The 26,749-nt window shown below is 35.2% G+C and overlaps 1 protein-coding gene and 1 non-coding gene across 2 annotated transcripts; one reads left to right on the top strand and one right to left on the bottom strand.

Moving 5' to 3' along the window:
• Positions 1 to 721: 721 nt before the first annotated feature.
• LOC132305601 (U4 spliceosomal RNA) lies at positions 722 to 875 on the bottom strand. Its single transcript, XR_009481643.1, has one exon. It is a non-coding gene; the product is annotated as a U4 spliceosomal RNA (small nuclear RNA).
• Positions 876 to 1,752: 877 nt separating this feature from the next.
• Positions 1,753 to 26,749, top strand: LOC132302968 (wall-associated receptor kinase-like 1). Its single transcript, XM_059799983.1, has 3 exons — positions 1,753 to 2,930; positions 3,146 to 3,187; positions 25,136 to 26,749. The coding sequence occupies exons 1-3, from the start codon at positions 2,063 to 2,065 to the stop codon at positions 26,338 to 26,340; spliced, it is 2,115 nt and encodes a 704-aa protein (XP_059655966.1). The 5' UTR covers positions 1,753 to 2,062; the 3' UTR covers positions 26,341 to 26,749.

Raw genomic sequence — 26,749 nt, 5'->3', positions numbered from 1 at the left:
TCTTTAAAAGAACATACAACTACACATTTAATATTAAAGACATACTCACTCTTAGATTTGAAGTCTTTAATATCCCACATCCAGATTGCATCACTATTATACCTAAAATTTAGTTCTTCGATCTCTCAACTAGCATATTTATTATTTTTAAGTCCTACATTGAAAGTGTGTAATTAATCACAAGCTTTTCCTCAATTAGACTAGTCTAAATAACTTGAACCTTAATCTTCTCTAGAACACAATACTATTCCGCAAAACCCAACAAGTCTAAGGTCCCCCACTTGAAAAAGTCTCTTGAGATTGTGAGTTACATTACTTAACAAATAGTAAAGAAAAAAACTTAACAAATACAAACACGAAACATTGAAAATTTCAAATCATGCATACTTTATTACTTTTATCTACTCAAGTGTTATGTTGTTTAATTTATTTGAAATTCTTCTCCTTGTTAACATTCATATATATATATATATATATATATATATATAAATCTACGAAAAATATGTATTGAAATTTTCATTTAATTTTCAATGGTTGTCTTTTAATTTAAAATTCAATTAGTTTGTTCTTGAAAATTATTTTTTGGATGCCCTTCTAATATTACAACTAAATCTGAAAAACATAAAAACCATGTAGTGGCAATTAAAGAAGAGTCTCATTAAAAGAAGTGGTTTTTTTTCTTTCTTTCTTTTTCTTTTTCTTTTTTTTTCCTTCTTTGTAGGGCTTAAACCCAATAAAGGGAGCCCTTCTAGAAATTCTCAATAGCCTGGGCCAAGCCCAAGCGAAAGAGTGGGTTTGGAAATAGTTTTCAACAAGCAATTGACGCGCCTCGGTTAGTACCTCACTAGCTGCGTCATTGCCCCAAGCGCAAAGATGACGTCGTTTTCTTTCATTAACACTCCTGGGCTCTAAGGCGATTTTTTCTCAAAAATCCTTGTTCTTCGTCAAACTTCTTATTCTTTATATTGAAAATTCAATGTGCTTTTTAATTCTTGTCCTTCAGAGAATATGTACCATTGAATATTTGAAACTTTGATGGTTATTTCTGAGCAATAGATCTCATCACTGTTCATATCATTGACATTCATTCCTTCGAATCAGTCCACTGAGCAGAGAGATTCCAAACTTCCCCTAAGGGTGAAATATTGCTTTGTTCTTTGTGTACAAGCAAGATTGCTCAAGATACATATAAATATATGTATATATATACACATATTATAGTTATATATATACACAGTATAATATGAGAAGCTAGACCTACAACTCATATTATGTTGTGTAAAAACACTTGTTGAAATGTATGTGTCAGTAAAATAGGGTAAGTTGATATGGTACAGATAAATGGAAATTGTATTGATCAATTTCAGAGGTTAATAATGCAATTGCCTTGGAAAGTATATGTGGATGTTGACGGCGATTTTTTTGGCTCACATGGACTCAGACCTGGAAATTCAGTGGCCCAAGCTTACGCATTGGGCGCTATCAGTCAACCATGGCGACTTGGAATTAATGGTCTACTAGGCCGCTCTTTGATGCTTTACTTTTCTATTATATGAACTGGAAAGATAAAAAAATTGCAAACTTGCTAGTTTTTCCAAATGTGACAATGACAGTTTGGCTTTTTATTGGATTAGTTTCTGGATCACTCAAAAAGTTTAATTTATGGAATAATTTTATTCAAAATTATCTCCGATACAAAATAATACTCACTAATTAAAGATCTAATAAGTTCACAGAGGGATTATGCCTCTTTGAAAAGAAAAAAAAACGCACTAAATTGTTTCTGTGCCACCCGTCTCACATTCGTTGTACTCGCTCCGATAATTGGTTCAAAGATCATCCAATAAAGTAAAACTATGATATGCTGGACTTTTCTTTCACATTTATGTTTAGTGTAACTTGATGAATACGTTGTTTGATTTTTACTAATTTATGTTTTTATTTTATTTTTTTTCAATCTATTTGAATATCTATATATATTCTCCAAAAACACCAATATAATATATTGTAGTTCTGAGAATCTCCTTTAATTCTCAGAAAAAATTAGAGAGGGAATTTAAAAATGGCGATTGAGTTGATGGTATTGGTATTAGTATTAGTGTGGTTAACAGGAGGAGCAGCAGCATCATCATCGTCCGCATTATCTCTAGCAAAGCATGGTTGTAATGACACATGTGGAAACAGCGTGACCATTCCTTACCCATTTGGGGTCGGAGTGGGTTGCTATGCCAACAAGAACTTCTCAATAACTTGCAACTACTCTTTCAATCCACCCAAACCTTACCTCACTCGCTACAACCTTGAGGTGCTCGAAATTTCATTACGGCGGAGCACCATTAACGTCCTTTATCCAGTGCTTGCTTCTGATTGTCAAAATTGGACTAATGTTCATGGACTTGTGAATTTGTCCAGTCCTTTTTGGTTCTCTCGAGCGTATAATTATTTCACGGGGACAGGTTGTGACAACCAGGCCTTAATGAGCAGCCACGAAGGAACAATTTTAGGTGGATGCATATCAAGCTGCAGCAGCAACGTCAATTCATATTATCGAGGAATCTGTCAGGTCACACCCCCTCCATCACTCAGCTTCATCAATGCATCTCTGAGCAGCATTAAAGATTCCAAGAGTAATATTGGTCTTGAAAAAGAATGCAATTATGCCTTCATCGCGGACGACCAATGGGACTACTATAACTCCACAGATAAATATGCCATGCTAGTAACGGGGCGTGTTCCTGCTGTGCTGGATTGGGACATACAAGGGCTGTGCGAGTCTAATGAAAATAGCATGCGCGGCTCATCATGCACAGCAACACATTCACGCTGCACAACATTCAGATCATATCTTTACAACTCTAGTTATTCTATTTACTCATGCTATTGTACTTTTGGCAATGAAGGAAACCCGTATCTGTCATATGGATGTCAAGGTATGCATATATATATATATATATATTTATATTTTTATGTCATCAGTCTGCAAACATACATATTTATCCAACCATTTGCCTAATTCGTACTGAAACATGTCTTAATCCTAGCATACTCAAACCACTTTTTTATATATCTGTGTCACATACCAATTACTAGGCTAACTATTTTTGTTTGATTTTTACTTAATTATTATGCATTCATGACTCTGCAGGTTCTCCCAGGGACAACAAGAAAACTCGAATAATTATATTAGGTATGCCCATTCTTTCACACATATGCACACACCGTTGTTGGGAAAATACAAGTTTTAAAACTTTTTTGAGGAATTTTTATACATGAATCTTGATTCAACACATAGAGACAAGTTTTATGCAAAAAATAAAATAATAAATTATTCAATTATTAGATTGAAAACGTACATCAAAAGTTTGAATAAACCTTTTAATGTTTCCTCTAAAGTGAATGTTTTCACTTATTGCAGATCCCTTAGCTATATTCTTTATCCTATGATCTTTTTCTTCTTGGTAGTGATCTTCCCTTTAGAAATCACTCATAAACCTTGATGAATGACCTTAGAGGCAAGGCTTGTGGTAGCCTCCTTTAGATGAGAAAGCAAACCCTAAAAAATCTAAAGAGAGAAAATATATTTTTTTGCCTTGCAAAGATGTAACCTAAAATATACATGGACCTATGTATATATAGGTAAAATAAAATAAATATTGAAGACAATATATTTTTCTCAATTTCTAAAATTCTCGTGATATCTCAAATCTAATGGGCCTCTAATATCAAATTTGGCTATCGATGAAAATCCTTTGGGCTTACTATTTTCTTTGCTACCATAAATTAATAATTAGGCTGATCCATTAAACCATGGACTCAATTCAATTTAATTCATAAATTAATTTCTACTCCACTAAAAGAAATTAACTGGACTCCAATTAAATAGTAAATAATCTCTAAGTCAATATTGCATTTTGACTCCTCTATGCATAATTATTTATCGGATTATAAAACCATTAATCCGACTATATAATTAATATAAATATTTTGTTACCTTTGATTATTTCCGGCTTGAACACAATAAAAATTTGTTTGACAAAAATAATAATTTATTAAATAAATATATAGAAAACAATTTGTCTAAAACATACGAAGGTTTTCGAATTTAATTTGTGATCAACTATAATCAATACAAAATAAATAGAAGTACATAGCACTGATGCAAATATTAAGAATATAACCCTCTAACTATTAATTACATAACTACCCAAAGTGCCGATCTTTGGATCCCAAAGTTTCTGCCGAACAAAATAAAGTAATTATTAATTAATAAAAGAGTCTATAATTCTTTCATACTTGACAGTCAAAAATCATGACAGTGATAGAAAGCAATTGCATATGACGGCTCTCGTAATATATCTCAACCTATTGTGGATTCAGTTAAAGTCTTAGTTAATTAAACCATTTATGATTACTATTTATAACCCTGTATTAATTGTCATTACATACATATATAAATATATCTTGTAATCAAGTGAACACAATCAATTCCATAATGAATCGAAAAAATAATACATTACATTCACCAATTGTATAATGCCTAAATAATAATATTCAGATAAGGAACCATGACTTTTACAATCCAAACAAGAATTTGCTATGCTAAGGCACACAAATCCCAACAGCTCCCACTTGCCTCATAGCCAATTTGAATCACATCTAACTCCCATATTTTCTATACGATGATCAAACATCTTGATCGGTAAAGCCTTTGTGAATAGATCAGTAGGGTTGTGTTCCGATGCAATCTCGGCCACAAGTATATCTCCTCGATTTACTATATCACGAACCACATGATGTTTCTTCTGAATGTGTCTTGTTCCTTTATGAAATTTTAGGTCCTTGGTTTGGGCTATAGCCACACTATTATCGCAATAAAGCGTCATAAGCTGATCTATATGCTCCACAACCTCCAGTTCAATTAGAAAGTTTCTCAACTATACAGCTTCTTTTACTGCCTCAGAGGTTACAATGTACTCTACTTCCATAGTTGAGTCAACAGTACAATCCTGCTTAACACTTTTCCAACTAACTGCCCTTCCATTGAGTTTGAACACATATCCAGATGTAGATCTCCTGGCATCTGGATCCAATTGGAAATCAGAATCCGTATATCTGATTGGAACCAGATCATCACCTCCATAAATAAGCACGAGACTCTTAGTTCTTCTAAGGTATTTTAAGATATTCTTCACAGCTGACCAATGATCAAGTCCAGGATTGAACTGATATCTACTAACAATCCCTACAGAGTATCAGATGTTTGGTTTGGTACAGACCATATCTTACATAAGACTGCCAACTGTCAAAACATATGGTATCCGCCTCATTTGCTCAATTTCCTCATCAGTCTTAGGATACTGGTCATTTTAAAGAGCCAATCCATGTCTAAATGGTAAAAACCCTTTCTTAGAGTTTTTTATTCCAAACCTGGTTAGAATTTTATCAATGTAAGACTCTTGAGACAAGCCTATTTTCTTTTTAACCTGATCTCACAAAAGCTTGATCCTAAGAATATAGCTTGCTTCTCCAAGATCTTTTATCTCAAATTTATTAAACAACCACCTTTTAACTGATGACAAAGCCTCTACATCATTACTAATGAGCAAAATGTCACCAACATATAAAACGAGAATTATAAGGACATTACGTTATTTTTTCTTGTAAACGCAAGGTTCAAACATGTTTTGTTCAAAGCCAAATAATTTGACTGCTTGATCAAAACAGATGTTCCATGTGCATGAAGCTTGCTTTAGTCCATAAATGGACCTATTTAACTTAAACACACAGTCCTCATGACCTTTTACCACGAAACCGTCTTGTTGCCTCATGTAGATGTATTGTTCAAGATGGCCATTCAAAAATGTCGTCTTAACATCCATTTTCCATATCTCATAGTCATAATGAGCACTAATGGCAAAAAGAGTGCGAATAGATTTAAGCATTGCAATTGGTGAGAATGTATCCTTATAATCAATACCTTTACGTTGAGTGAAGCCTTTGGAAACCAGTCTAGTTTTGAATGTCTCAACATCCCCATCCATTCATCTCTTTCATTTGTAGATCCACTTATAATCAATGGGCTAAATCCCACTAGAAAGTTCTATAATTTCCCAAACTTTGTTAGAATACATAAATTCCAACTCTAATTTCATGGCATCTTTCCAACGATCCGCATCTATATCAGTCAACACTTTCGCGTAGCTTACTGGGTTCGACTCATGCTTATCGGGGACGGCCTCAGAGACCTCACCCAAAAGCGTTAATTTGTCAAGTCGGATGATAGTTCTCCCACTATGATGAAGGATCGGTGTAGGAATTAATGTACTAGACAATGGTATTTCGACAAGGACTTCTTTTGTCTCATCATTCTCAGTATTTATATTAGGTGTGTCCATATAGGGTATAACTGATGTGCCAACCATCTCCTCTAACACTATTCGGCTACTAGGTATGTGGTTCATAATATAATCCTCCTCCAAGTATACAACGCGAATGCTGACAATAATCTTATTGTCCCTGGGATCATAAAATAATCGACCTTTAGTGCCCTTAGGATAGCCAATAAATAAGCATGTATATGATCTTGCTTCTAATTTGTTTGCCTGTTTCTTACACACATGCGCTGGACACCCCCATATATGTATGTGGTTTAAACTAGGTTTCCGTCCAAACCACAGCTCATATGGTGTTCCTGAAACAGACTTGGATGGAACATAGTTCAAGATGTACATTACTGATTCTAAAGCTAATCTCCAGAATGATAAAGGTAATGTAACATAACTCATTGGAGATATAACCATGTCAAGCAAAGTTCCTTTTCTTTTTTTTGCCACTCTATTCTATTGGGGGTAGTCAGGTATGGATAACTGGCACACAATACCCTCATTGACGATATGATCCTTAAACTCCCCTAAGAGGTATTCACCTCCTTGGTCAGATCGAAGTGTTTTGACAAGTTTACCTAATTTTCGCTCCACTTCCACTTGAAACTCACAGAATTTTCCATAAGCTTCTGACTTGTGTCGCATTAGGTAAATATATCCAAAACGTGAATAATCATCAGTGAAAGTGACGAAGTACTCAAATCCTCCTCTTGTTTGGGTGATCATCAGACGATACACATCTGTGTGTACCAACTCTAATTGTTCTTTTGCTCTATATCCTTTAGCTGAAAAAGCCCTTCGAGTCATCTTTCCTTCAATACATGATTCACACATTGGCATAGGCTCCTCTACCTCACAAGGTAATAAACCTTCTTCAACCAACCTTTGAATCTTATTTTGATTGATGTGACCCAATCGTAGATGCCAAAGATACAATGAGTCTAGAGAAACTGTCTTTCTTTTCACATTCAATCTAGATGAAGTTGCATTTATTTCAACATTATGCATTTGATATGAGATAGGAGTTAAAATGTATAGACTATCTTTCAATGCACCAAAAGTTATAACACAACCATTCAATTTAATTAAAACAGTTTTCCCAAAAGCAAAAATATAGATTTTGCAAACCAACGACGAAACTAAAATTAAATTGCTCCTAACACTTGGCGCATAAAGACAATCTTCCAAAATAAGATTCCTCCCACAATCAAACTACATATGAACCACTCCCACTACTTTAGTGAAATACCCCCACACTTTCCACGCATAAGTTGATCAGGCTTATACACGAAAAATGAGAAATATCAAAAACAATTGGTAATATACAAGCATGGAATACAAAATGATAATAATAGAAGAACTTAGACAGGAAAGGAAAACTCGATAATAAAACATCCATCCATCCTTTATTAAATACAATACTCTGTTATACAACTCGGAAATCATATGTCAAGGATCCCTATATATAAACTTGAAAGTTCAACGTCGGAAGTAAATAAAACTGAAAGCAAAATATTACATAAAACTTCTACCCTGAACAAGACCGTAAGAGTAGATGAGTTCGGATGGTGGTCTCACATTGCTAAGCCTCAACCTTGAAACGGGTACTGACCGTGTCCTGAAATAACAACAATGGTGGGTCAACCCCACGAGCAAGTCCTCTCTACTATGACCCAAATCAGAGAATCAAATAAATTAATCATTATTATTCGGAAGTATTCTATATCTGTATACACCCTAATGAAACTACACAATGTATAATATGACCTCAACCAGAATAGACGGTGATCACTTAGACTCACACGAGGTGGTTAAGTGTCTCCTTTCCCTACATGGGAAATCAGCTATTAATACATGGTGCACGGTACTGACAACACAGACTATAAGTCCTACACAGTGGTAACACATCTCAAGGTACTAATAAATATACTGAGCATATCACTTAGGCAACATATGCCAATAATATTAAACCACATACCCCGACAGCCACACATCTGTCTATGGCAACGAATGCATAAGGTATAAATGAGTCTCAACTTATTAGTCAGTTCACATAGTTCTATATGGCAACACATCCATATAATATAAATGCGACTTAATTTATTTAGCAGTCCATTTATTACCTGAAATGCACACAGCATAATAGTAATGATTTATATATCATTAACAACATAAAAAATCCCATAATGTATAATGGACAATTTATATGAATTAAACCATGTAATCATTTAATTTAACATTAATGATTAATACCATTTAAAATAATAACACAATTAATATTTAAATATGTCATTAAATTAATTACATCTGTTAATAGCGATTTGTACTATAAACAATACCATTAATGTCTGAAAATATTAATCGGACATAATAATAATTAACGGGTAATAAAAATAATAATTTAATGTCCCGTTAAACCCGTAACTACTAACCCTAGGCCCAAAAATGCAAGTTAAAGGTTCTGAAAATTTCAAATCAGTCCCTAAGGGTGTTATAGACTTTTCGAGTTGCTGCAGAGACCCCACACGCGCCTTCACGCGCCTCCCAGAGCTTCCTACACGCGCCACCACCTTCTTCACACGCACACGCGCTCCCACGCGTGTCTGGCATCAGCCACGCGCGCACAATGACCACCTGCTGACGCGGCGCTTCCTGGTTCGTTGGTTGCATCACCATTCTGTAGGCGCGCTACACTGGATTAAAACAATGATCCTAAAGTAATCATACGGCCACTAATTCACGCATACCAACATATGGTGTACCGCGCTACACCTAATTGATCTAAGGATCGAAAGCTAATCTAACAGCCACTGATACAAGCGTATGGTAACCCTTGTGCGCTGCATCACACCGGATTACTCCGGTCATCTTCCCCACTGCCGGTGATTGGAATCTAGCCGGAAAATTCACCGAAAATTACAGAAAAATCCTAAAAAATTCCAGAAAATTCTAAAAAAATCCCTAAAGCCTTAAATAATTATTTTAGCTATATTTTAATTACATAGGCTAATAAATAAATATCTAACACCTTTAATAATTAAAATTTTATTACTTTAATAAACTAAAAAAATTAATTTATTAACATCCTAGCATGTTTTCCATACTCCAAAATAATCTAAATAAATTAAATAATTAATTTAATGATTCAAAAGGGAAAAGTAGATAATAACTTGCCTTATGGATTTGAAACAAATCCGCCGGTTGCGCGTAGTCGGGTAAAATTACCTACACTGGTCCTAACTTCTTTCTCTCTCCCTTTTCCTTTCACTCTTATAAAATTGCTCACTGTTATTTTTTCCTCTTCTAACTACGTAAGTTCCTTTAAATGGTAAGTTAGCTACCTAATATATATATTAACTTATATAATATAAATATTACAAATATCTAACTAATAATAAATACCAAAACATTCCTACCTAATTTAAGTTAAGGCAATGCAACCTAAGTCATGTTATTTGACCTAAAATTCTACCATAGTAAATGTAATCCTATCTTTACATCATGACATTGTTTTATTATTATTATTATTATTATTATTATTATTATTATTATTATTACATCTTAATACATTACAATACAATACTTTAAGTAACTAATATTAATTAATATAAAACATAACCGATTATAATATATAGAACATATAATCTATATTACATGTACAAACCAATAATATTAATTAAATAATTTAGCATACAAAATTCAAAGGTGAATAAATCTACACATTAAATAATTAACCTAATACAAAATTAATTGAAATAAACTCTTTAAAAATACGGGGTATTACATTCTCCCCCCTTAATAAAGGAATTTCGTCCCCAAAATTCACTACATACCTGTATGAAAGAGCTCTGGATATTTGGCACAGATAATATCTTCCCGTTCCCAAGTAGACTCTGTTTCACTATGATGGCTCCACTGTACACGTACTAATGGAATAGTCTTCGTGCGCAGTATCTAATTCCTACGATCGAGAATACAGTAAGGTTGCTCTAAATAGGTTGCATCGGGTTGCAACTCAATCTCACCCACATCAATGTGTTGATATCTGTCTTCTTCCCGTAGAAATTTTCGCAGCATGGATACATGAAAAACATTATGTACCCTATAAAGATTATCTGGTAGAGCCAGACGATAAGTTACTACCCCAATCCGATCTGTAATCATAAAAGGACCCACAAAACGAGGCGATAACTTACCCTTTGACCCAAACCGCGTTACTCCCTTCATGGGAGAAACGTTGAGTAAAACCTGATCACCAACCTTAAACTCCAAAACAAGACGGTCGGCATAACTTTTCTGTCTGCTTTGAGCTATACGCATCCGATCCCTAATGATAGTGATCTTTTCTGACGTGTCCTTAATAAATTCAGGACCCAAAAAGCTCTTCTCGCCAACTCCAAGCCAACAAACAGGAGACCTACACGGTCTACCGTACAAAACCTTAAATGGTGCGATACCAATAGTTTTTTGATAACTATTGTTATAAGCAAACTCTGAAAGCGGCAAATATTCCTCCCAATTGCCCTTAAAATCAAGAACACATGCTCGCAACATGTCTTCTAAAATCTTATTAACTCGCTATGTCTGTCCATCTGTCTGAGGATGATAAGCAGTGCTAAGATAAAGTTCTGTCCCCAAGGCCTGCTAAAAGCTCCTCCAAAATCCTAATACAAAGTTCGAATCTCTATCTGATACGATGGACAATGGTATGCCATGCAGTTTCACCATTTCTGCAATATAGAACTTAGTATACTGTTCTGACATAAAGGTTGAACGACCAGGCAGAAAATGAGCGAACTTGGTCAATCTATCAGCAATGACCCAAATAGAATTGTGATTATGATGCGAAGTAGGTAATCCCTCTATAAAGTCCATAGAAATACTCTCCCATTTCCACTCTGGTATGGGAAGTGGCTGTAAAGATCCTGGCGGTCTCTGATGATCAATCTTAACCATCTGACAAGTGCTGCATTTAGAGACAAAGATAGCTATATCTCTCTTCATGCTGGCCCACCAAAACTGGCGTTTCATGTCCTGATACATCTTGTCTCCCCCTGGATGTACAGAAAATTGAGAAGTGTGTGTCTCTCTCATCATAACATTTCTCAAATTATCAGCTGAAGGAACAATTAAACGTCCCTTGTACCTCAATCCTCCATCAGTACCCATGGAATAAAAAGGAACATCTCCTGAAGCTAACTCTAAAACTCGATCAATACACTGTTGATCTGTGAGTTGAGCTTTAATGACCTGGTGAATGATAGAAGGAGTTACTACCACACATGCCATAAAAGCTTCTACTAACTCATCAGCAGCCTTCAAAGCATCCCACTCTGTTGCAAACAAAGTTAAAAGGCTGACATAGGGTCGGCAGCTGAGTGCATCTGCTACTACATTCGCTTTCCCTAGATGATATTAAATAGAGAAGTGATAATCTTTCACGAACTCTAACCATCCGCGCTGTCTCATATTTAGTTCCCTCTGAGTGAACAAATACTGTAAACTCTTATGATCACTAAACAATCGAAAAGTCTCCCCCAAAAGATAATGCCTTCGTATACGCAAGGCAAAAACCACTGCTGCTAACTCCAAATCGTGAGTCGGATAATTAAGCTCATGAGGCTTAAGCTTCCGGGACCCATAAGAAACTGGTCACTCTTCTTGCATCAACATACAACCCAATCCCTTCGGAGAAGCGTCGGTATATACCAAATACTCAATTCCACTCTGAGGTGTGACTAAGATTGGTGCAGAAGTTAACTTACTCTTCAATTCAACAAAAGCAGTCTGACAAGAATCATCCCATACGAATGGTACATTCTTCCAGGTCAGATGAGTAAGTGGACCTGCAATTTTGGAAAATCCCTGGATGAACCTGCGGTAATACCCCGCCAATCCCAGAAAACTACGAATCTCTGTCGGTGAGGTAAGCTGTCCCCACTCCATAACTGCCGCAACCTTAGTTGGATCTACTACTAACCCTTCTTCTGACACTACATGGCCTAGAAATTTGACCTATTTCTGCCAAAATTCACACTTCTCAAACTTTGCAAACAACTGATGTTCACGAAGTATCTGCAAGACGGTGCGTAAATGTCAGGCATGGTCCTTCTCCGACTTAGAGTAAACCAGAATATCATCGATGAAAACAATGACAAACTGATCTAAATACTCTCTGAATACTCTATTCATCAGGTCCATAAAGACAGCTGGGGCATTAGTTAAGCCAGAAGGCATAACACGAAACTCATAAGATCCGTACCTTGTGAAAAATGCTGCCTTTGGAACATTTTGTTCTCTGACTCGTAGCTGATGATAACCAGATCTCAAATCGATCTTCGAGAAGTAAGTAGCTCCTTTCAACTGATCAAACAAGTCATCAATTCTGGGCAACGGGTACTTGTTGCGAATAGTGACCTTGTTTAGTTCTCTGTAATCAATACAAAGACGAAGAGATCCATCATTCTTCTTAACAAACAATACTGGTGCTCCCCATGGTGAAGTACTCCTCCGAATAAATCCCTGGCTGAGCAACTGCTGAATTTGATCTTTCAACTCTCGTATCTCCACTAGTGCCATTCTATATGGCACCTTAGCAATAGGCGTAGTGCCTGGAGCTAAATCAATAACGAAGTCTATCTCCCGACTAGGTGGCAAGTCTGGAATTTCCTGGAATACATCCTGAAATTCCTGCACTACCGGGATGCGGTCAAAAGATACCGTAGTTGCTTCCTGTGAGTCCTCCTCAATAACGAATAAATAAGTGCTAGGCCCTCTATCAGGTTGTGGTACAATAATAAGATACATCTCCTGTCCTGGTATAGCAAATACAATAGACTTTTCGTAACAGTTAACCTGAGCATGGTATTGAGATAACCAGTCCATCCCAAGTATAACATCATAAGAATACATATCCAAAACTAACAAATTTGTAAGAAATCGAAGCCGGCCCATATCTATAAAGATATCACCGCTACGCTCTCGTAAAATTGCGCCAACTCCCAATGGTGTATAAATATTGAGAGGTTGGTCACAAAACTGAGTCGTCATACCAGATAAGATAACAAAAGATCTAGAAACAAAAGAATGTGATGCACCAGTGTCAAACAGTATACGAGCAGATCTACCATATATAGAAAACATAGCCTCAATAGTTTGAGGAGACTGCACATTCTGTGGCATGAAGTTATAAACCCTGCCATGGTGCAACTGTTGTGGAGGTTATCCCTGAGGAAGTGGTGGTGCAGGAAGTGTCGGAAAGTTCTGAACTTGCCCACGTGGTAACTGTGGGGCCGGTAAAGGTAATGGCTGATTAGGTCTCGGCTGCCCATACTATCCCTGTTTAGCTTTGGGACACATCTTAGTTGGATGCCCAATCTCTCTGCAGTGATAACAACGTCCCTGAAAAGGACCTGTTTGCCTTCTCTGTTGATTTCCCGAACACTGTTCCTGTCCAGTTTGAGGTACCACAACTTGCCTACCCTAATTAGGAACCCCATCTCTCTGCACCTCTGTGTTCCCTTTGTTTTTCTTCCAAAGTTGCTGTCCTAGAACTCTGCCCTGGTCATTGAACTTGGTACCACTACTGCTTCCTCTCTCCATTGTCTGGTGAGTGAAGTCTCGGTCAGCCCACTTATCTCCCTTGGATTTCCGGTAATCACTCCTTATCTGGCAGTGCTTTAAAGCGGCATTAACCACCTGTATGTAAGTAGTATATGCAGGGCTACCTACGATTACCATTTTAATTGGCCATATTAACCCCTTAACAAAACAGTCTCTCTTCTTTTCTTCAGTATTCACCTCTTCTGGTGCAAATAAAGACAAATTGATGAACTTCTGTTCATATTCGGCCACGGTCATATCCCTCTGTTGCAGATCCAGAAATTTGGTCTTCATCGCTGTGATCCCCCTCAAATCCGAGACACGGGTTGATCAGGCCCAGGCCCAAACCCGAGGGAATATCAAAGAATTAAAGTATTTTAAAACGAACACAGATGACAAAAAGAACAAAAAAGATAGAATAAAACTGAAAGAAACATTAATTATAAAATCCTCCATGTACAACTGAAAAGTGAAACTCCAATCCTCCAAAACTTCAAGGTTACAACTTGGGAATCCACTGATGGACCCCTAACCAAAAGTTCAACTGAAACTGAAAACTGAAAATAGATAATGCTATAAATATCGAGAGAAGTCCTACGTAATCAGATGAAGGTGAGACTGTCCTCGACAAGCACGATCAAGCTCTAAGGCTGGAACCGTCCTGTACCTGAAAAGAATAATAAAGGAGTGGGTCAGACCCACGAGCAAGTTCTAATCTAACTGCAATCCATACAGTGACCCGATACGCAGATACACCGTAGACACCTCACAATATCTATCTAGTCCATACGTATAAATATATCCACACTAAGGGACATTCACTAGTCTATAATAAGGGTCTCAACCTGAATAGAAGGCAACATGCGAATACGCACCCAAAGGTGGGCATGAGTACCTAGACCTAACAGGGTACACCTCAACCTATTATAACCAGCTACGCATCCACTGCATATACGCACCCTAACCAACGAGTCTGAGACTCAAGCTCAACTCGTGGTACCATAAACATGTATATAAAGTCTGTCCAAATCCAGGTAAGCAGTTCAACTATTTATTAAACTGACTTACAATAAACCAACTAGTTAGTCACTCAACTTATTCAGTGGATATGACTTAACTACCATCCGTTAATCCAGGAAGTCATCCAACTTGGTTACAGCTGATTTGACTTAGCCACAATTAGGATTCGATATCTTTCAATCCATTCCATTAATCCATTAGGTTAGGTTTATGCGTTTTGAGCTAAACCGTCCCTAGTATGTCACCGTCCCATACCGGTACATACAATCCTCCATATCCATGTAAATTACAACATATATAACAGTTCAATAATTTACAGTCCAAAAACCACCATCCAATACTTGTAGAAGGAATCTTAACAATCTAGCAAATAAAATCCAGTAATAATCCATGTAATTGCATCGGAGAATAAACTATTCTAACAATTACCATCCACCACATGCATAGTTCAAATTTAATAAAAACAATGACCCTATCATGTATTTAAAATTTGTTCTATAATAATATTATAGTCCAATAAATCGCTAAATTAAACTAAGCGATCTAGTTCCCTCCATCCGGTAACAGAATACTAAGTCATATACTTATACTGTGTTGTAACCTTTAGCACAGAGCCCCCACTATGCCACAAGTCCAATATATTACTTTAAAAGACTTCATCGTGCATCAAAAATAAATTTAAAATCATTTTATAGCACCCTAAACCATCAGATTAAAATTAATCAACAAATCTCCTCCCAGCCGTTAACTGTACGCAAAGTTGTCAAATAGCGTACTGTTAATTCCATTTAAACTAAGGGGTAAATTTATGCAATTCAAGACCTTAGTTACAAGTTAAAATTATTATTTTACACCCAACTAAAATTTTAAAACTGATTAATAACCCAGATTGCCCAAACAGTGAACATAGTACGTAGAAAAACTTAAAAAAAATTAAAATAAACCAAAAAGAACAAGGGAGCCTGCTCCAGAATTTGGAGCAGGCTCTTTTCCAGCCTAGAGCCGGCTGTAGGACTTCTTAGAGCCGGCTCTACTTTGTTGTGGGAGCCGGCTCCCACTTCCATGGAGCCGGCTCTCACCTCCTCTGAGAGCCTTCGTCCCCGGTGCGTCGTTTCAGCTCTTGTGCTCCTTCTCCGGCTTATTCCTAACCCTCTGTTAGTTTTTAAAACCAAACTTAGGTGTCATATTAATACCCAGTAGCATCCCAATGGCTTGATAACACAATTAAAAAACAATTACAGAGATTAAATTTGCTACCGAACTAACTCGCGTTAGGAACAAAACTGAAACTATAATTCTATTCCAACCTCTCTGTTTCTCTTCACAAACTGATCTTAGGAGTCTTATATCAACCCATTAATATCCCCAGGGTTTGTTTACAGAAGATAGAGGCAAGAATCGTAACTAAAATCTCAAAGACTTTAATATGCTTTAATAAACAGAACTGGGAGCAACAATACACGAACTGTAAACAGATTTGAATTCAATGGAAACGAATCATCAACAAGCATACATTAAACACATAAGTTTCATTTACTAATTAGTTAATCCCTAGAGACTATCTAGGTGCACAGAACACGAGCCAAAGGGAGGGAGAAAGAGAAGAACTTGCCTGTACAGTTTTATAAACAGAACCTTGTCGCCGTTGTTCTAAGCTTTCCGGCAACCACTGACTACCTTCTAGCCTCCTCTGGTTCTGATCTAATCCACCAAACACCTCCCTTGGTCCTCTCTGTTAGTTTCCTTGACAGACCGTTACAATGCTCTGCTCTCTCAACTTCTCTCTTTACTGTATACGGGAATATGGTGAATAGGGTTTTAGAAACCCTCGGCAGACGTATACCCATATATTTATAGAGTTATACCAAAACCCTAAATTAATTAAAGCCCTAACTAAATCCTAACCGGCCCATAGAACTTAATTAAATCCTGTGTCGGCTAAAGAAACTAAACCCTCAATTATGAAAAAAATAGTTAATTAAAATACTTCCTAAATTACTTCCTAAATTAAAACCTTTAATAATCAATTAAATAAAATAAAATGCAATTTAAACAAATAAATAGATACCAATTAAATACACGTCACACAGGTAAACAATTAAATAAAATAATTAAACCAAATAATCATGCAAAAATAATAAATAAATGCCGAGACTATCCTTTTAAATTAGGGGTATTACAATCGCTGATCTTACTGACAAGGGAAAATACTTGCAATCAAAGCGAGTCTGAAATTCAGCATATGTCAATCTGGTCCTCTCTTCAATGGTAGTGATAGACTCCCACCACTGCAACGCATTGCCTATCAGCATAAAAGTAGCTAGCATCTGTTTCTGCACTTCAGTACAGACTACCATCCGAAGATGACGTTCGCTCTCCTGTTTCCACTGATATGCTAACATAACATCTGTGGACCCTGCAAATGATGGTGGATTCCCTCTGATGAACAAGTGACGAGTTTTGTCCCATGAAATTGGCTGTGCTACCAGTTCAGGAGCAGGTGCCATCTGAGGAAGTTGCTGGTTTCGTAGAGCAGATGCTACTCCTGCTGCTACAGCTCGTGCAATGATATCAGCAATTTGAAGAGAAAATTCCTGATTTTTATCTTGATTTGGGGAAATACTGTGATTCCTATTCATACTCCTCGTCCCTCTTCTAGCCATTCTTCTGTCGAATTTAGAAAAATCTACCGTTAGTACATTATAATGGACCAACTAAAAGAGTACAAAGAACCCTAATGCTTAGGCTCTAATTATCAGAATACACAACGTGGAAGTATAGTAACCACAGATCCCTAAGGCACTCGAATCTGGAATGCTCTGATACCAACTGAAATACCCCACACTTTCCACGCATAAGTTGATCAGGCTTATACACGAAAAATGAGAGATATCAAAATCAATTGGTAATATACAAGCATGTAATACAAAATGATAATAATAGAAGAACTTAGACAGGAAAAGAAAACTCGATAATAAAACATCCATCCATCCTTTATTAAATACAATACTCTGTTATATAACTCGGAAATCCTATGTCAAGGATCCCTATATATAAACTTGAAATTTCAACGTCAGAAGTAAATAAAACTGAAAGCAAAATATTACATAAAACTTCTACCCTGAACAAGACCGTAAGAGTAGATGAGTTCGGATGGTGGTCCCACATTGTTAAGCCTCAACCTTGAAACGAGTACTGACCGTGTCCTGAAATAACAACAATGGTGGGTCAACTCCACGAACAAGTCCTCTCTACTATGACCCAAATCAGAGAATCAAATAAATTAATCATTATTATTCGGAAGTATACTATATCTGTATACACCCTAATGAAACTACACAATGTATCATATGACCTCAACCAGAATAGACGGTGATCACTTAGACTCACACGAAGTGGTTAAGTGTTTCCTTTCCCTACCTGGGAAATCAGCTATTAATACAAGGTGCACGGTACTGACAATACAGACTATAAGTCCTACACAGTGGTAACACATCTCAAGGTACTAATTAATATATTGAGCATATCACTTAGGCAACATATGCCAATAATATTAAACCACATACCCCGACAGCCACACATCTGTCTATGGCAACGAATATAAATGAGTCTCAACTTATTAGTCAGCTCACATGGTTCTATATGGCAACACATCCATATAATATAAATGCGACTTAATTTATTTAGCAGTCCATTTATTACCTGAAATGCACACAGCATAATAGTAATGATTTATATATCATTAACAACATAAAAAATCCCGTAATGTATAATGGACAATTTATATGAATAAAACCATGTAATCATTTAATTTGACATTAATGATTAATACCATTTAAAATAATAACACAATTAATATTTAAATATGTCATTAAATTAATTACATCTGTTAATAGCAATTTGTACTATAAAGATACCATTAATGTCTAAAAATATTAATAGGACATAATAATAATTAACGGGTAATAAAAATAATAATTTAATGTCCCGTTAAACCCGTAACTACCAACCCTAGGCCCAAAAATGCAAGTTGAAGGTTCTGGAAATTACAAATCAGTCCCTAGGGGTATTCTGGACTTTTTCAATTGCTGCAGAGACCCCATACGCGCCCTCACGCGCCTCCCAGAGCTTCCTACATGTGCCGCCACCTTCCTCACACGCGCACGCGCTCCCACGCGCGTCTGGCATCAGCCACGCGCGCACAATGAACACCTGTTGACGCGGCGCTTCCTAGTTCGTTGGTTGCATCACCATTCTGTAGGCGCGCTACACTGGATTAAAACGATGATCCTAAAGTAATTATACGGCCACTAATTCACGCACACCAACATATGGTGTACCGCGCTACACCGAATTGATCTAAGGATCGAAAGCTAATCTAACGGCCACTGATGCAAGCGTATGGTAACCCTTGTGCGCTGCATCACACCGGATTACTCCGATCATCTTCCCCACCGCCGGTGATTGGAATCTAACTGGAAAATTCACCGAAAATTACAGAAAATTCCCAAAAAATTCCAGAAAATTCTAAAAAAATCCCTAAAGCCTTAAATAATTATTTTAGCTATATTTTAATTACATAGGCTAATAAATAAATATCTAACACCTTTAATAATTAAAATTTCATTACTTTAATAAACTAAAAAAATTAATTTATTAACATCCTAACATGCTTTCCATACTCCAAAATAATCTAAATAAATTAAATAATTAATTTAATGATTCAAAGGGGAAAAGTAGATAATAACTTGCCTTATGAATTTGAAACAAATCCGTCGGTTGCGCATAGTCGGGTAAAATTACCTACACCGGTCCAAGCTTCTTTCTCTCTCCCTTTTCCTTTCACTCTTATAAAATTGCTCACTGTTATTTTTTCCTCTTCTAACTACATGAGTTTCTTTAAATGGTAAGTTAGCTACCTAATATATATATTAACTTATATAATATAAATATTACAAATATCTAACTTATAATAAATACCAAAACATTCCTACCTAATTTAAGTTAAGGTAATGCAACCTAAGTCATGTTATTTGACCTAAAATTCTACCATAATAAATGTAATCCTATCTTTACATCATGACATTGTTTTATTATTATTATTATTATTATTATTATTATTATTATTTTTACATCTTAATACATTACAATATAATACTTTAAGTAACTAATATTAATTAATATAAAACATAACTAATTATAACATATAGAGCATATAATCTATATTACATGTACAAACCAATAATATTAATTGAATAATTTAGCATACACAATTCAAAGGTGAATAAATCTACACATTAAATAATTAACCTAATACAAAATTAATTTAAATAAACTCTTTAAAAATACGGGGTATTACATTTAGCTTCCACCTTGGCATTAGATCCCATATGCAAGTATGTCTCTCCTTCATTGAGGCTTCTGGATTCTTGGAATCCCTACTAAGAATTGCAAACATGATTAGTGGCTCCAGAATCTATGCACCAGGAATCTATAGATTCAACCAAATAGTATGCCTTAATAACGAATATATCTTTTCCTTTGCTTTACGTGCGAAGTGTTGGACAATTAGGTTTCCAGTGACTTAGTTGACCACAAAGGAAACATTTCCCTTCGCCTTCAACCTGTAATTTCTTTTTCCCTTTTTCCTTTTGGATCACTTTATTTGTCACTACCACAGTTTAGGCACACTCCTTCTTCTTCTTTTTGCACCTCCTTTTGGGCCTAGAAGTGGATGGTCTAGCAAACTGAATGTAGTTGATAGATGCACCCTTACTTTTGATTATCCCTTCAAAAGTTACCAACTCATTCAGAAGTTCAGCGAGTGTGTAATTAAGCTTATTCATTGAATAATTAACTTTAAAAGAGTTGAATGAGTCTGACAACGAGACGATAATCATGTCAACCTGAAGTTCACCATCCAAGTTGCATACAAGGATCTCAAGTTCATTTAGAAAACCAATCATTTTTAAAGTATGATCTTGAACTGGGGTACCTTAGACCATCTTGGTGGTCATCAAGTTGTCATAGCATTTTGGTGTGCACTCTTACCAACTTGCCCAAACATTTCCTTGAGGTTAAGCATGATGTCTACAGAAGTGAGATAATGAAGATGTTGACTTTGGAACACATTCGAGATGGAAACAAGAATGTAGCACCTAGTCATCTCATCTGTTTTATTCCATTTCTTAAAGGCTTCATACTCCTCAGGAGGATCCTCAGACAAAGGTGGAGAAGGTCGGGGAGTAGTGAGCACAAAATTAAACCCCTCATATGTGAGTACAATATCTAATTGCCTTTTCCAATCGATATAATTTGGTCCAATTAATCATTTATCTTTTAGTATGTTTGCAAGTGGATTGAATGGACTAGTTATGATAAATATGAAAATAAAAGCATTCATACAATAAATAAAATGAATAAAAATAATCATACAAAATAAATTAATTAATAATTTTAATTAATTGTGGGTCCATTAACCACGTCGCATGAAAAATTAGACAATCAATATGCCACTAATTTATGAGGTTGGCGGATCATTATTGCTATTGACAAGAAAAACTCATCATTTTCATATCGCTTAGTCTGTATATGAAATGATTCTCGATTATGTTTAACTTTTTTAAAATCACCTCGTATAAACCACTCCTTAGGGGAGCTAACACTATTGATTTTAGATTGAGTGTATAACGTTATTAATGCTCTAATGAAAAATAAAATATTAAATATATTTCCATTATAAGCTTAGACTCTTTAAATCATGCGTAGAGCCTTATTTTTAAAGATATAACTGCAATGAACATTTAATAATTTTATTTTCGTGAGATGGTCATTCTTGTAATTTCAAACTCTTTAAATCATGCGTGGAACCTTATTTTTAAAAATCTAATTACAATGGTTATAATAACAAAGGCCATGGGGTAATGTATAAAAATCTCCACTCCCACTCAATTTTTAATCATTTATAAAATTAGGATTTCCATTCATTTAGTTACATGATATAATGCATGCAAAACGCCTTGATTTTAATCCTTAAATTTAAAAAATATTTGGACTTTTAAATGATTCACTAATATTTAATTTAAGGCATACTTGTAAAAACAATTTTCAAAAATAATTTTTCATTTCCCATTAAGTGCCCTCTAATTAATAAGTAATCAAATCCAATTAATTTTCATAATTTAATTAATATAAATCAAGTCATTTAAATAAATTTCATGGATCCAATGCATGAATAACACTAATTCGCAATTATATATTTCATACATCACATAAATAAATAAATGACAGACTAAAGCAAATAAAATGGATTTAGCTTTTAACATTTAAATACTTTAATTATTGCACGAGAGTCCATCATAGGCTTGTAAACACCTGTAAGAGGCTAGAACACGGCCCCACGCGCCATCGCACGGCCTTACGTGCCTGGAGAGGTGAAATAGCGTGTGGGACGTGCCCGGAGAGTGAGCAGTGCGTCCCCATGCCCTGGCACGTGCTTGGGGAGTGTGCAATGCGTCCCCACGCAATGGCACGAGCTATGGTAGTGTGCAGTGCGTCCCTATACATTGGCACGCACTTGGGGAGTCAGCAGGTGTGTGCCACACGCCTGGAGGGCTCTACAGCGCATGGCACATGCCGCCATACGCCTAACTGTGTTGGTGCCCAGCGTGTGTTCCACGCGCGCTCTTCATGATAATGCGCTGCACCATATCAATCCATCTGCCTTATCTTGATCCAATGGTCTTGGATTTGAGCACACGGTACTCTAGTGTACCGTGCCCGCACCAGATCCCTATTCTTTCATTCCATCGCTGCTGTCGACACCGATAGTGCTTTGGCCGCCAGAATCTTACCGAAAATTGCAGAAAAATTAAATAAAGCCCCAAAAAAATATGAAAAAATTATAGAAAAATTCTAAAAAATTCCAGAAAATTCCCGAGACCTTCTGTAATACTCTTGAACCTTCATAGTACTCATTGATGAAGATTACATGGCTTTAAAATTAATTATACATATGAAATACAATGCAAAATAAATAAATTATATCATTGAACTTTCAAATGGCTAAATCAAAGGTTTAATTACATTCAACCAAAGATAAAATTACATTTAATCTATAAGCTTTATCTATGGCCTAAAAATACATCATTATCCATTTACAATTATACATATATCATTATCATATATCAATATATATCAATATATTAAATCGTACATCAACATACATCAATATATATATTTGCATATATAAATTGGATCCATGAATGATGATTTTCATAAAAAGCAAAATCTCTGGTCATGAATAAAACCAAGCTCTAATACCATTGTTCGAAAAATACAAGTTTTAAATTCTTTTTGAGGGATTTTTATACATAGATCTTGATTTATCACATAGAGACAAGTTTTATGCAAAAAATAAGATGATGAATCATTCAATTATTATATTGAAAACTTACATTAAAGGTTTGAGTAAACTTTTAAATCTTTCCTCTAAAGTGAATGTTCTCACTTATTGTAGATCCCTTAACTATATCATTTCTCCTATGATCTTTTTCTTCTTGGTAGTGATCTTCCCTTTAAGAATCAACCATAAACCTTGATGAATGACCTTAGAGGCAAGGCTTATGGTAGCCTCCTTTAGATGAGAAAACAAACCATAAAAAATCTAAAGAGAGAAAATATATTTTTTTGTTTTGCAAAGGTGTAACCTAAAATATACATGAACCAATGTATATATAGGCAAAATAAAATAAATATTAAAAACAATATATTTTTCTCAATCTCAAAAATTCACGTGATTTCTTAAATCTAGTAGCCTTCCAATATCAACTTGGGCTATAGGTGAGAATCCTTGGGCTTACTATTTTCTTGGCTACTATGAATTAATAATTGGTCTGATCCATTAAAACATGGACCTAATTCAATTAATTCATAAATTAATTTCTACTCTACTAAAAAAAATTACCTAGACTCTAATTAAATAGTAAATAACCTCTAAGTCAATGTTGCATTTTGACCCCTCTATGCATAATTATTTATCGGATTATAAAGCCATCAATCTGACTACATAATTAATATAATTATTTTGTTACCTTTGATTATTTAAGGCTTGATCAAAATAAAACTTTGTTTGACAAAAATAATAATTTACTAAATAAATATATAGAAAACATTTTGTCTAAAACATATGAAGGCCTTCGAAGTTAATTTGTGATTAATCATAATCAATACAGAATAAATAGAAGTAGCACTGATGTAAATATTGAGAATATAACCTTCTAACTATTAATTACATAACTACCCAAATGCCAGTCTATGAATCCCGAAGTATCCGCCGAACAAATCAAAGTAATTATTAATTAATAAAAGAGTCTCTACCTCTCTCATGCTTGAGAGTCAAAAGTTATGACAGTGATAGAGAGCAATTGCGTACAACGGCTCCCGTAATATATCTCAACCCATCGTGGACTTGGTTCAAGTCTTAGTTAAATTAAATGTTCATCCATAATTACTGACTTTGAACCACTTATGATTACTATTTATAACCTTGTATTAATTGTCATTACATACATATATAAATATATCTTGTAATCAAGTGGACACAATTAATTCCATAATGAATCGAAAAAATAATATATTACATTCAGAAATTGTATAATGCCTAAAAAATAATATTCAGATAAGGAACCATGATTTTTACAATCCAAACAAGAATTTGCTATGCTAGGGCACACAAATCCCAACAACTGTAACAGAGTCAAGATAATTGTTGTACCAAATTAAGACCAGAACCATGACATTAATTCTAGAACATTATTTTTTTCCAAAAATTTAATTTGGTCCTTCAATAAAGAAATGTGGTCCAAAATATATTAAAGAAGAATGAGAAAGAAAATTAGCTACTTCCTCCTTCCCAAATTATTTCTCTTTCAATTTTCAAATGTTCTAAAATAAGTCTCTTTAACTGAAAACTCTTAATTTCCTAAATTTTGAAAATTTTCAAACTTAATAATGTAAACTTTTAATTTTTTACCAAGGTTAGTTTAAGGGTTTTAAATAGAGCCATGAATTAAATTCCAGCATCAATGTTTTGGTTAATAAGGTAACATTTTTCCAATTGAACTTTGTAGGTATTAGTACAGGTGTAATTGGAATACTACTTCTACTTGGTGCTTCATGGTGGTTGTATAAATTTGTGAAGAGGAGAAAGGAACTCATGCTTAAAGATAAATTCTTTAAACGAAATGGCGGTCTATTATTGCAACAACAATTATCTTCGGGTGATGAAGGTAATGTTGAGAAAAGCAAGTTGTTTACTTTAAAGGAATTGGAAAAGGCCACTGACCATTTTAATGAGAATCGAATCCTTGGTCAAGGAGGGCAAGGTACTATATACAAAGGAATGCTGACTGATGGTAGAATTATAGCAGTTAAAAAGTCCAAGATAGTGGATGAAGACAACCTTCAACAATTTATTAATGAGGTTGTTATTTTATCACAAATTAACCATAGGAATGTGGTTAAGTTGCATGGGTGTTGTTTGGAGGCAGAAGTTCCCTTGTTGATTTATGAACACATCCCCAATGGAACCCTTTACCAGTATATCCATGAGCAAAATGAAGAGTTTCCACTTACTTGGGATATTCGTGTTCGGATTGCTACAGAAGTTTCAGGAGCTCTTGCCTATCTGCATTCAGCAGCTTCTATGCCCATTTATCATCGAGACATCAAATCTACAAACATTTTGCTGGACGAAAAATTCAAAGCAAAAGTGTCGGATTTTGGAACTTCAAAAACAGTTGCCATTGATCAAACTCATATGACCACACTAGTACAAGGGACCTTTGGATACTTGGACCCAGAATACTTCCAATCAAGCCAGTTTACAGAAAAAAGTGACGTTTATAGCTTTGGAGTAGTTCTTGCTGAACTTTTAACCGGACAAAAACCAATCTCATTAACCAGATCAGACGAACGGCGAAGTTTGGCAACATATTTCATATTGGCAATGAAGGAAAACCATTTACTTGACATTCTTGATGCTCGAGTTTCCAAAGAGGGTGTGAAAGAAGAGATCATGAGGGTTGCTAATCTTGCAAGAAAATGCTTGAACTTAAGTGGGAGAAAAAGGCCTACAATGAAAGAAGTTGTAATTGAATTAGTAGGGATTAGAATGTCGCAAGGGATATCTATTATTCAACAAAATTATGAAAATGATGAATATACAGTAATTGAACTCACAACACCTCGGGATGTCGCTTCAACTTCGACAGGATCGCATTTGGATAGTAATGTAACATCGTCACTAGATGTCCAACCTTTGTTATTTAGGTAATTATGATTGTTACAAATGTTTGTTTACCTTTTTTCTTCATATTTTACACCAGTCTTGTTTGAATAAGTACCCTTATATTTCCTACTATGTTTTTTTTTTTTTTGAAATCGTGATATGTTTGCATGTAGCAAAATTTTAATTTTATATATCATACTTTGGTTGGTTTCGTTGCCAAATCTACAGGTTGAAGGCTAACATCATGAAGCCATCTTTGTAATTAGAACTTATGCTTCATTTGGATTGATAGGTTTGGAAAATAGAAAGGATTAGATACTTTTGTGTTTGTGTTGTCCTTGGGGAGAGAAAAAAAAGGATTTGGATAGTTTTCGAGGGATATCTTATCCCTCCAAATCCCTCACTTCCTATCCTCCCAAAATGAGAAGATTTAGAGAAATGTGATAGTGGGTTA

This window comes from Cornus florida, unplaced genomic scaffold (genome assembly GCF_030987335.1).
Source record: "Cornus florida cultivar Cherokee Brave unplaced genomic scaffold, ASM3098733v1 CherokeeBrave_3.0.0_Hap2_Chr04, whole genome shotgun sequence".
Taxonomy (NCBI): domain Eukaryota; kingdom Viridiplantae; phylum Streptophyta; class Magnoliopsida; order Cornales; family Cornaceae; genus Cornus; species Cornus florida.
Note: the sequence above shows the minus strand (reverse complement) of the source record. Positions and strands in the feature narration are given on the sequence as shown.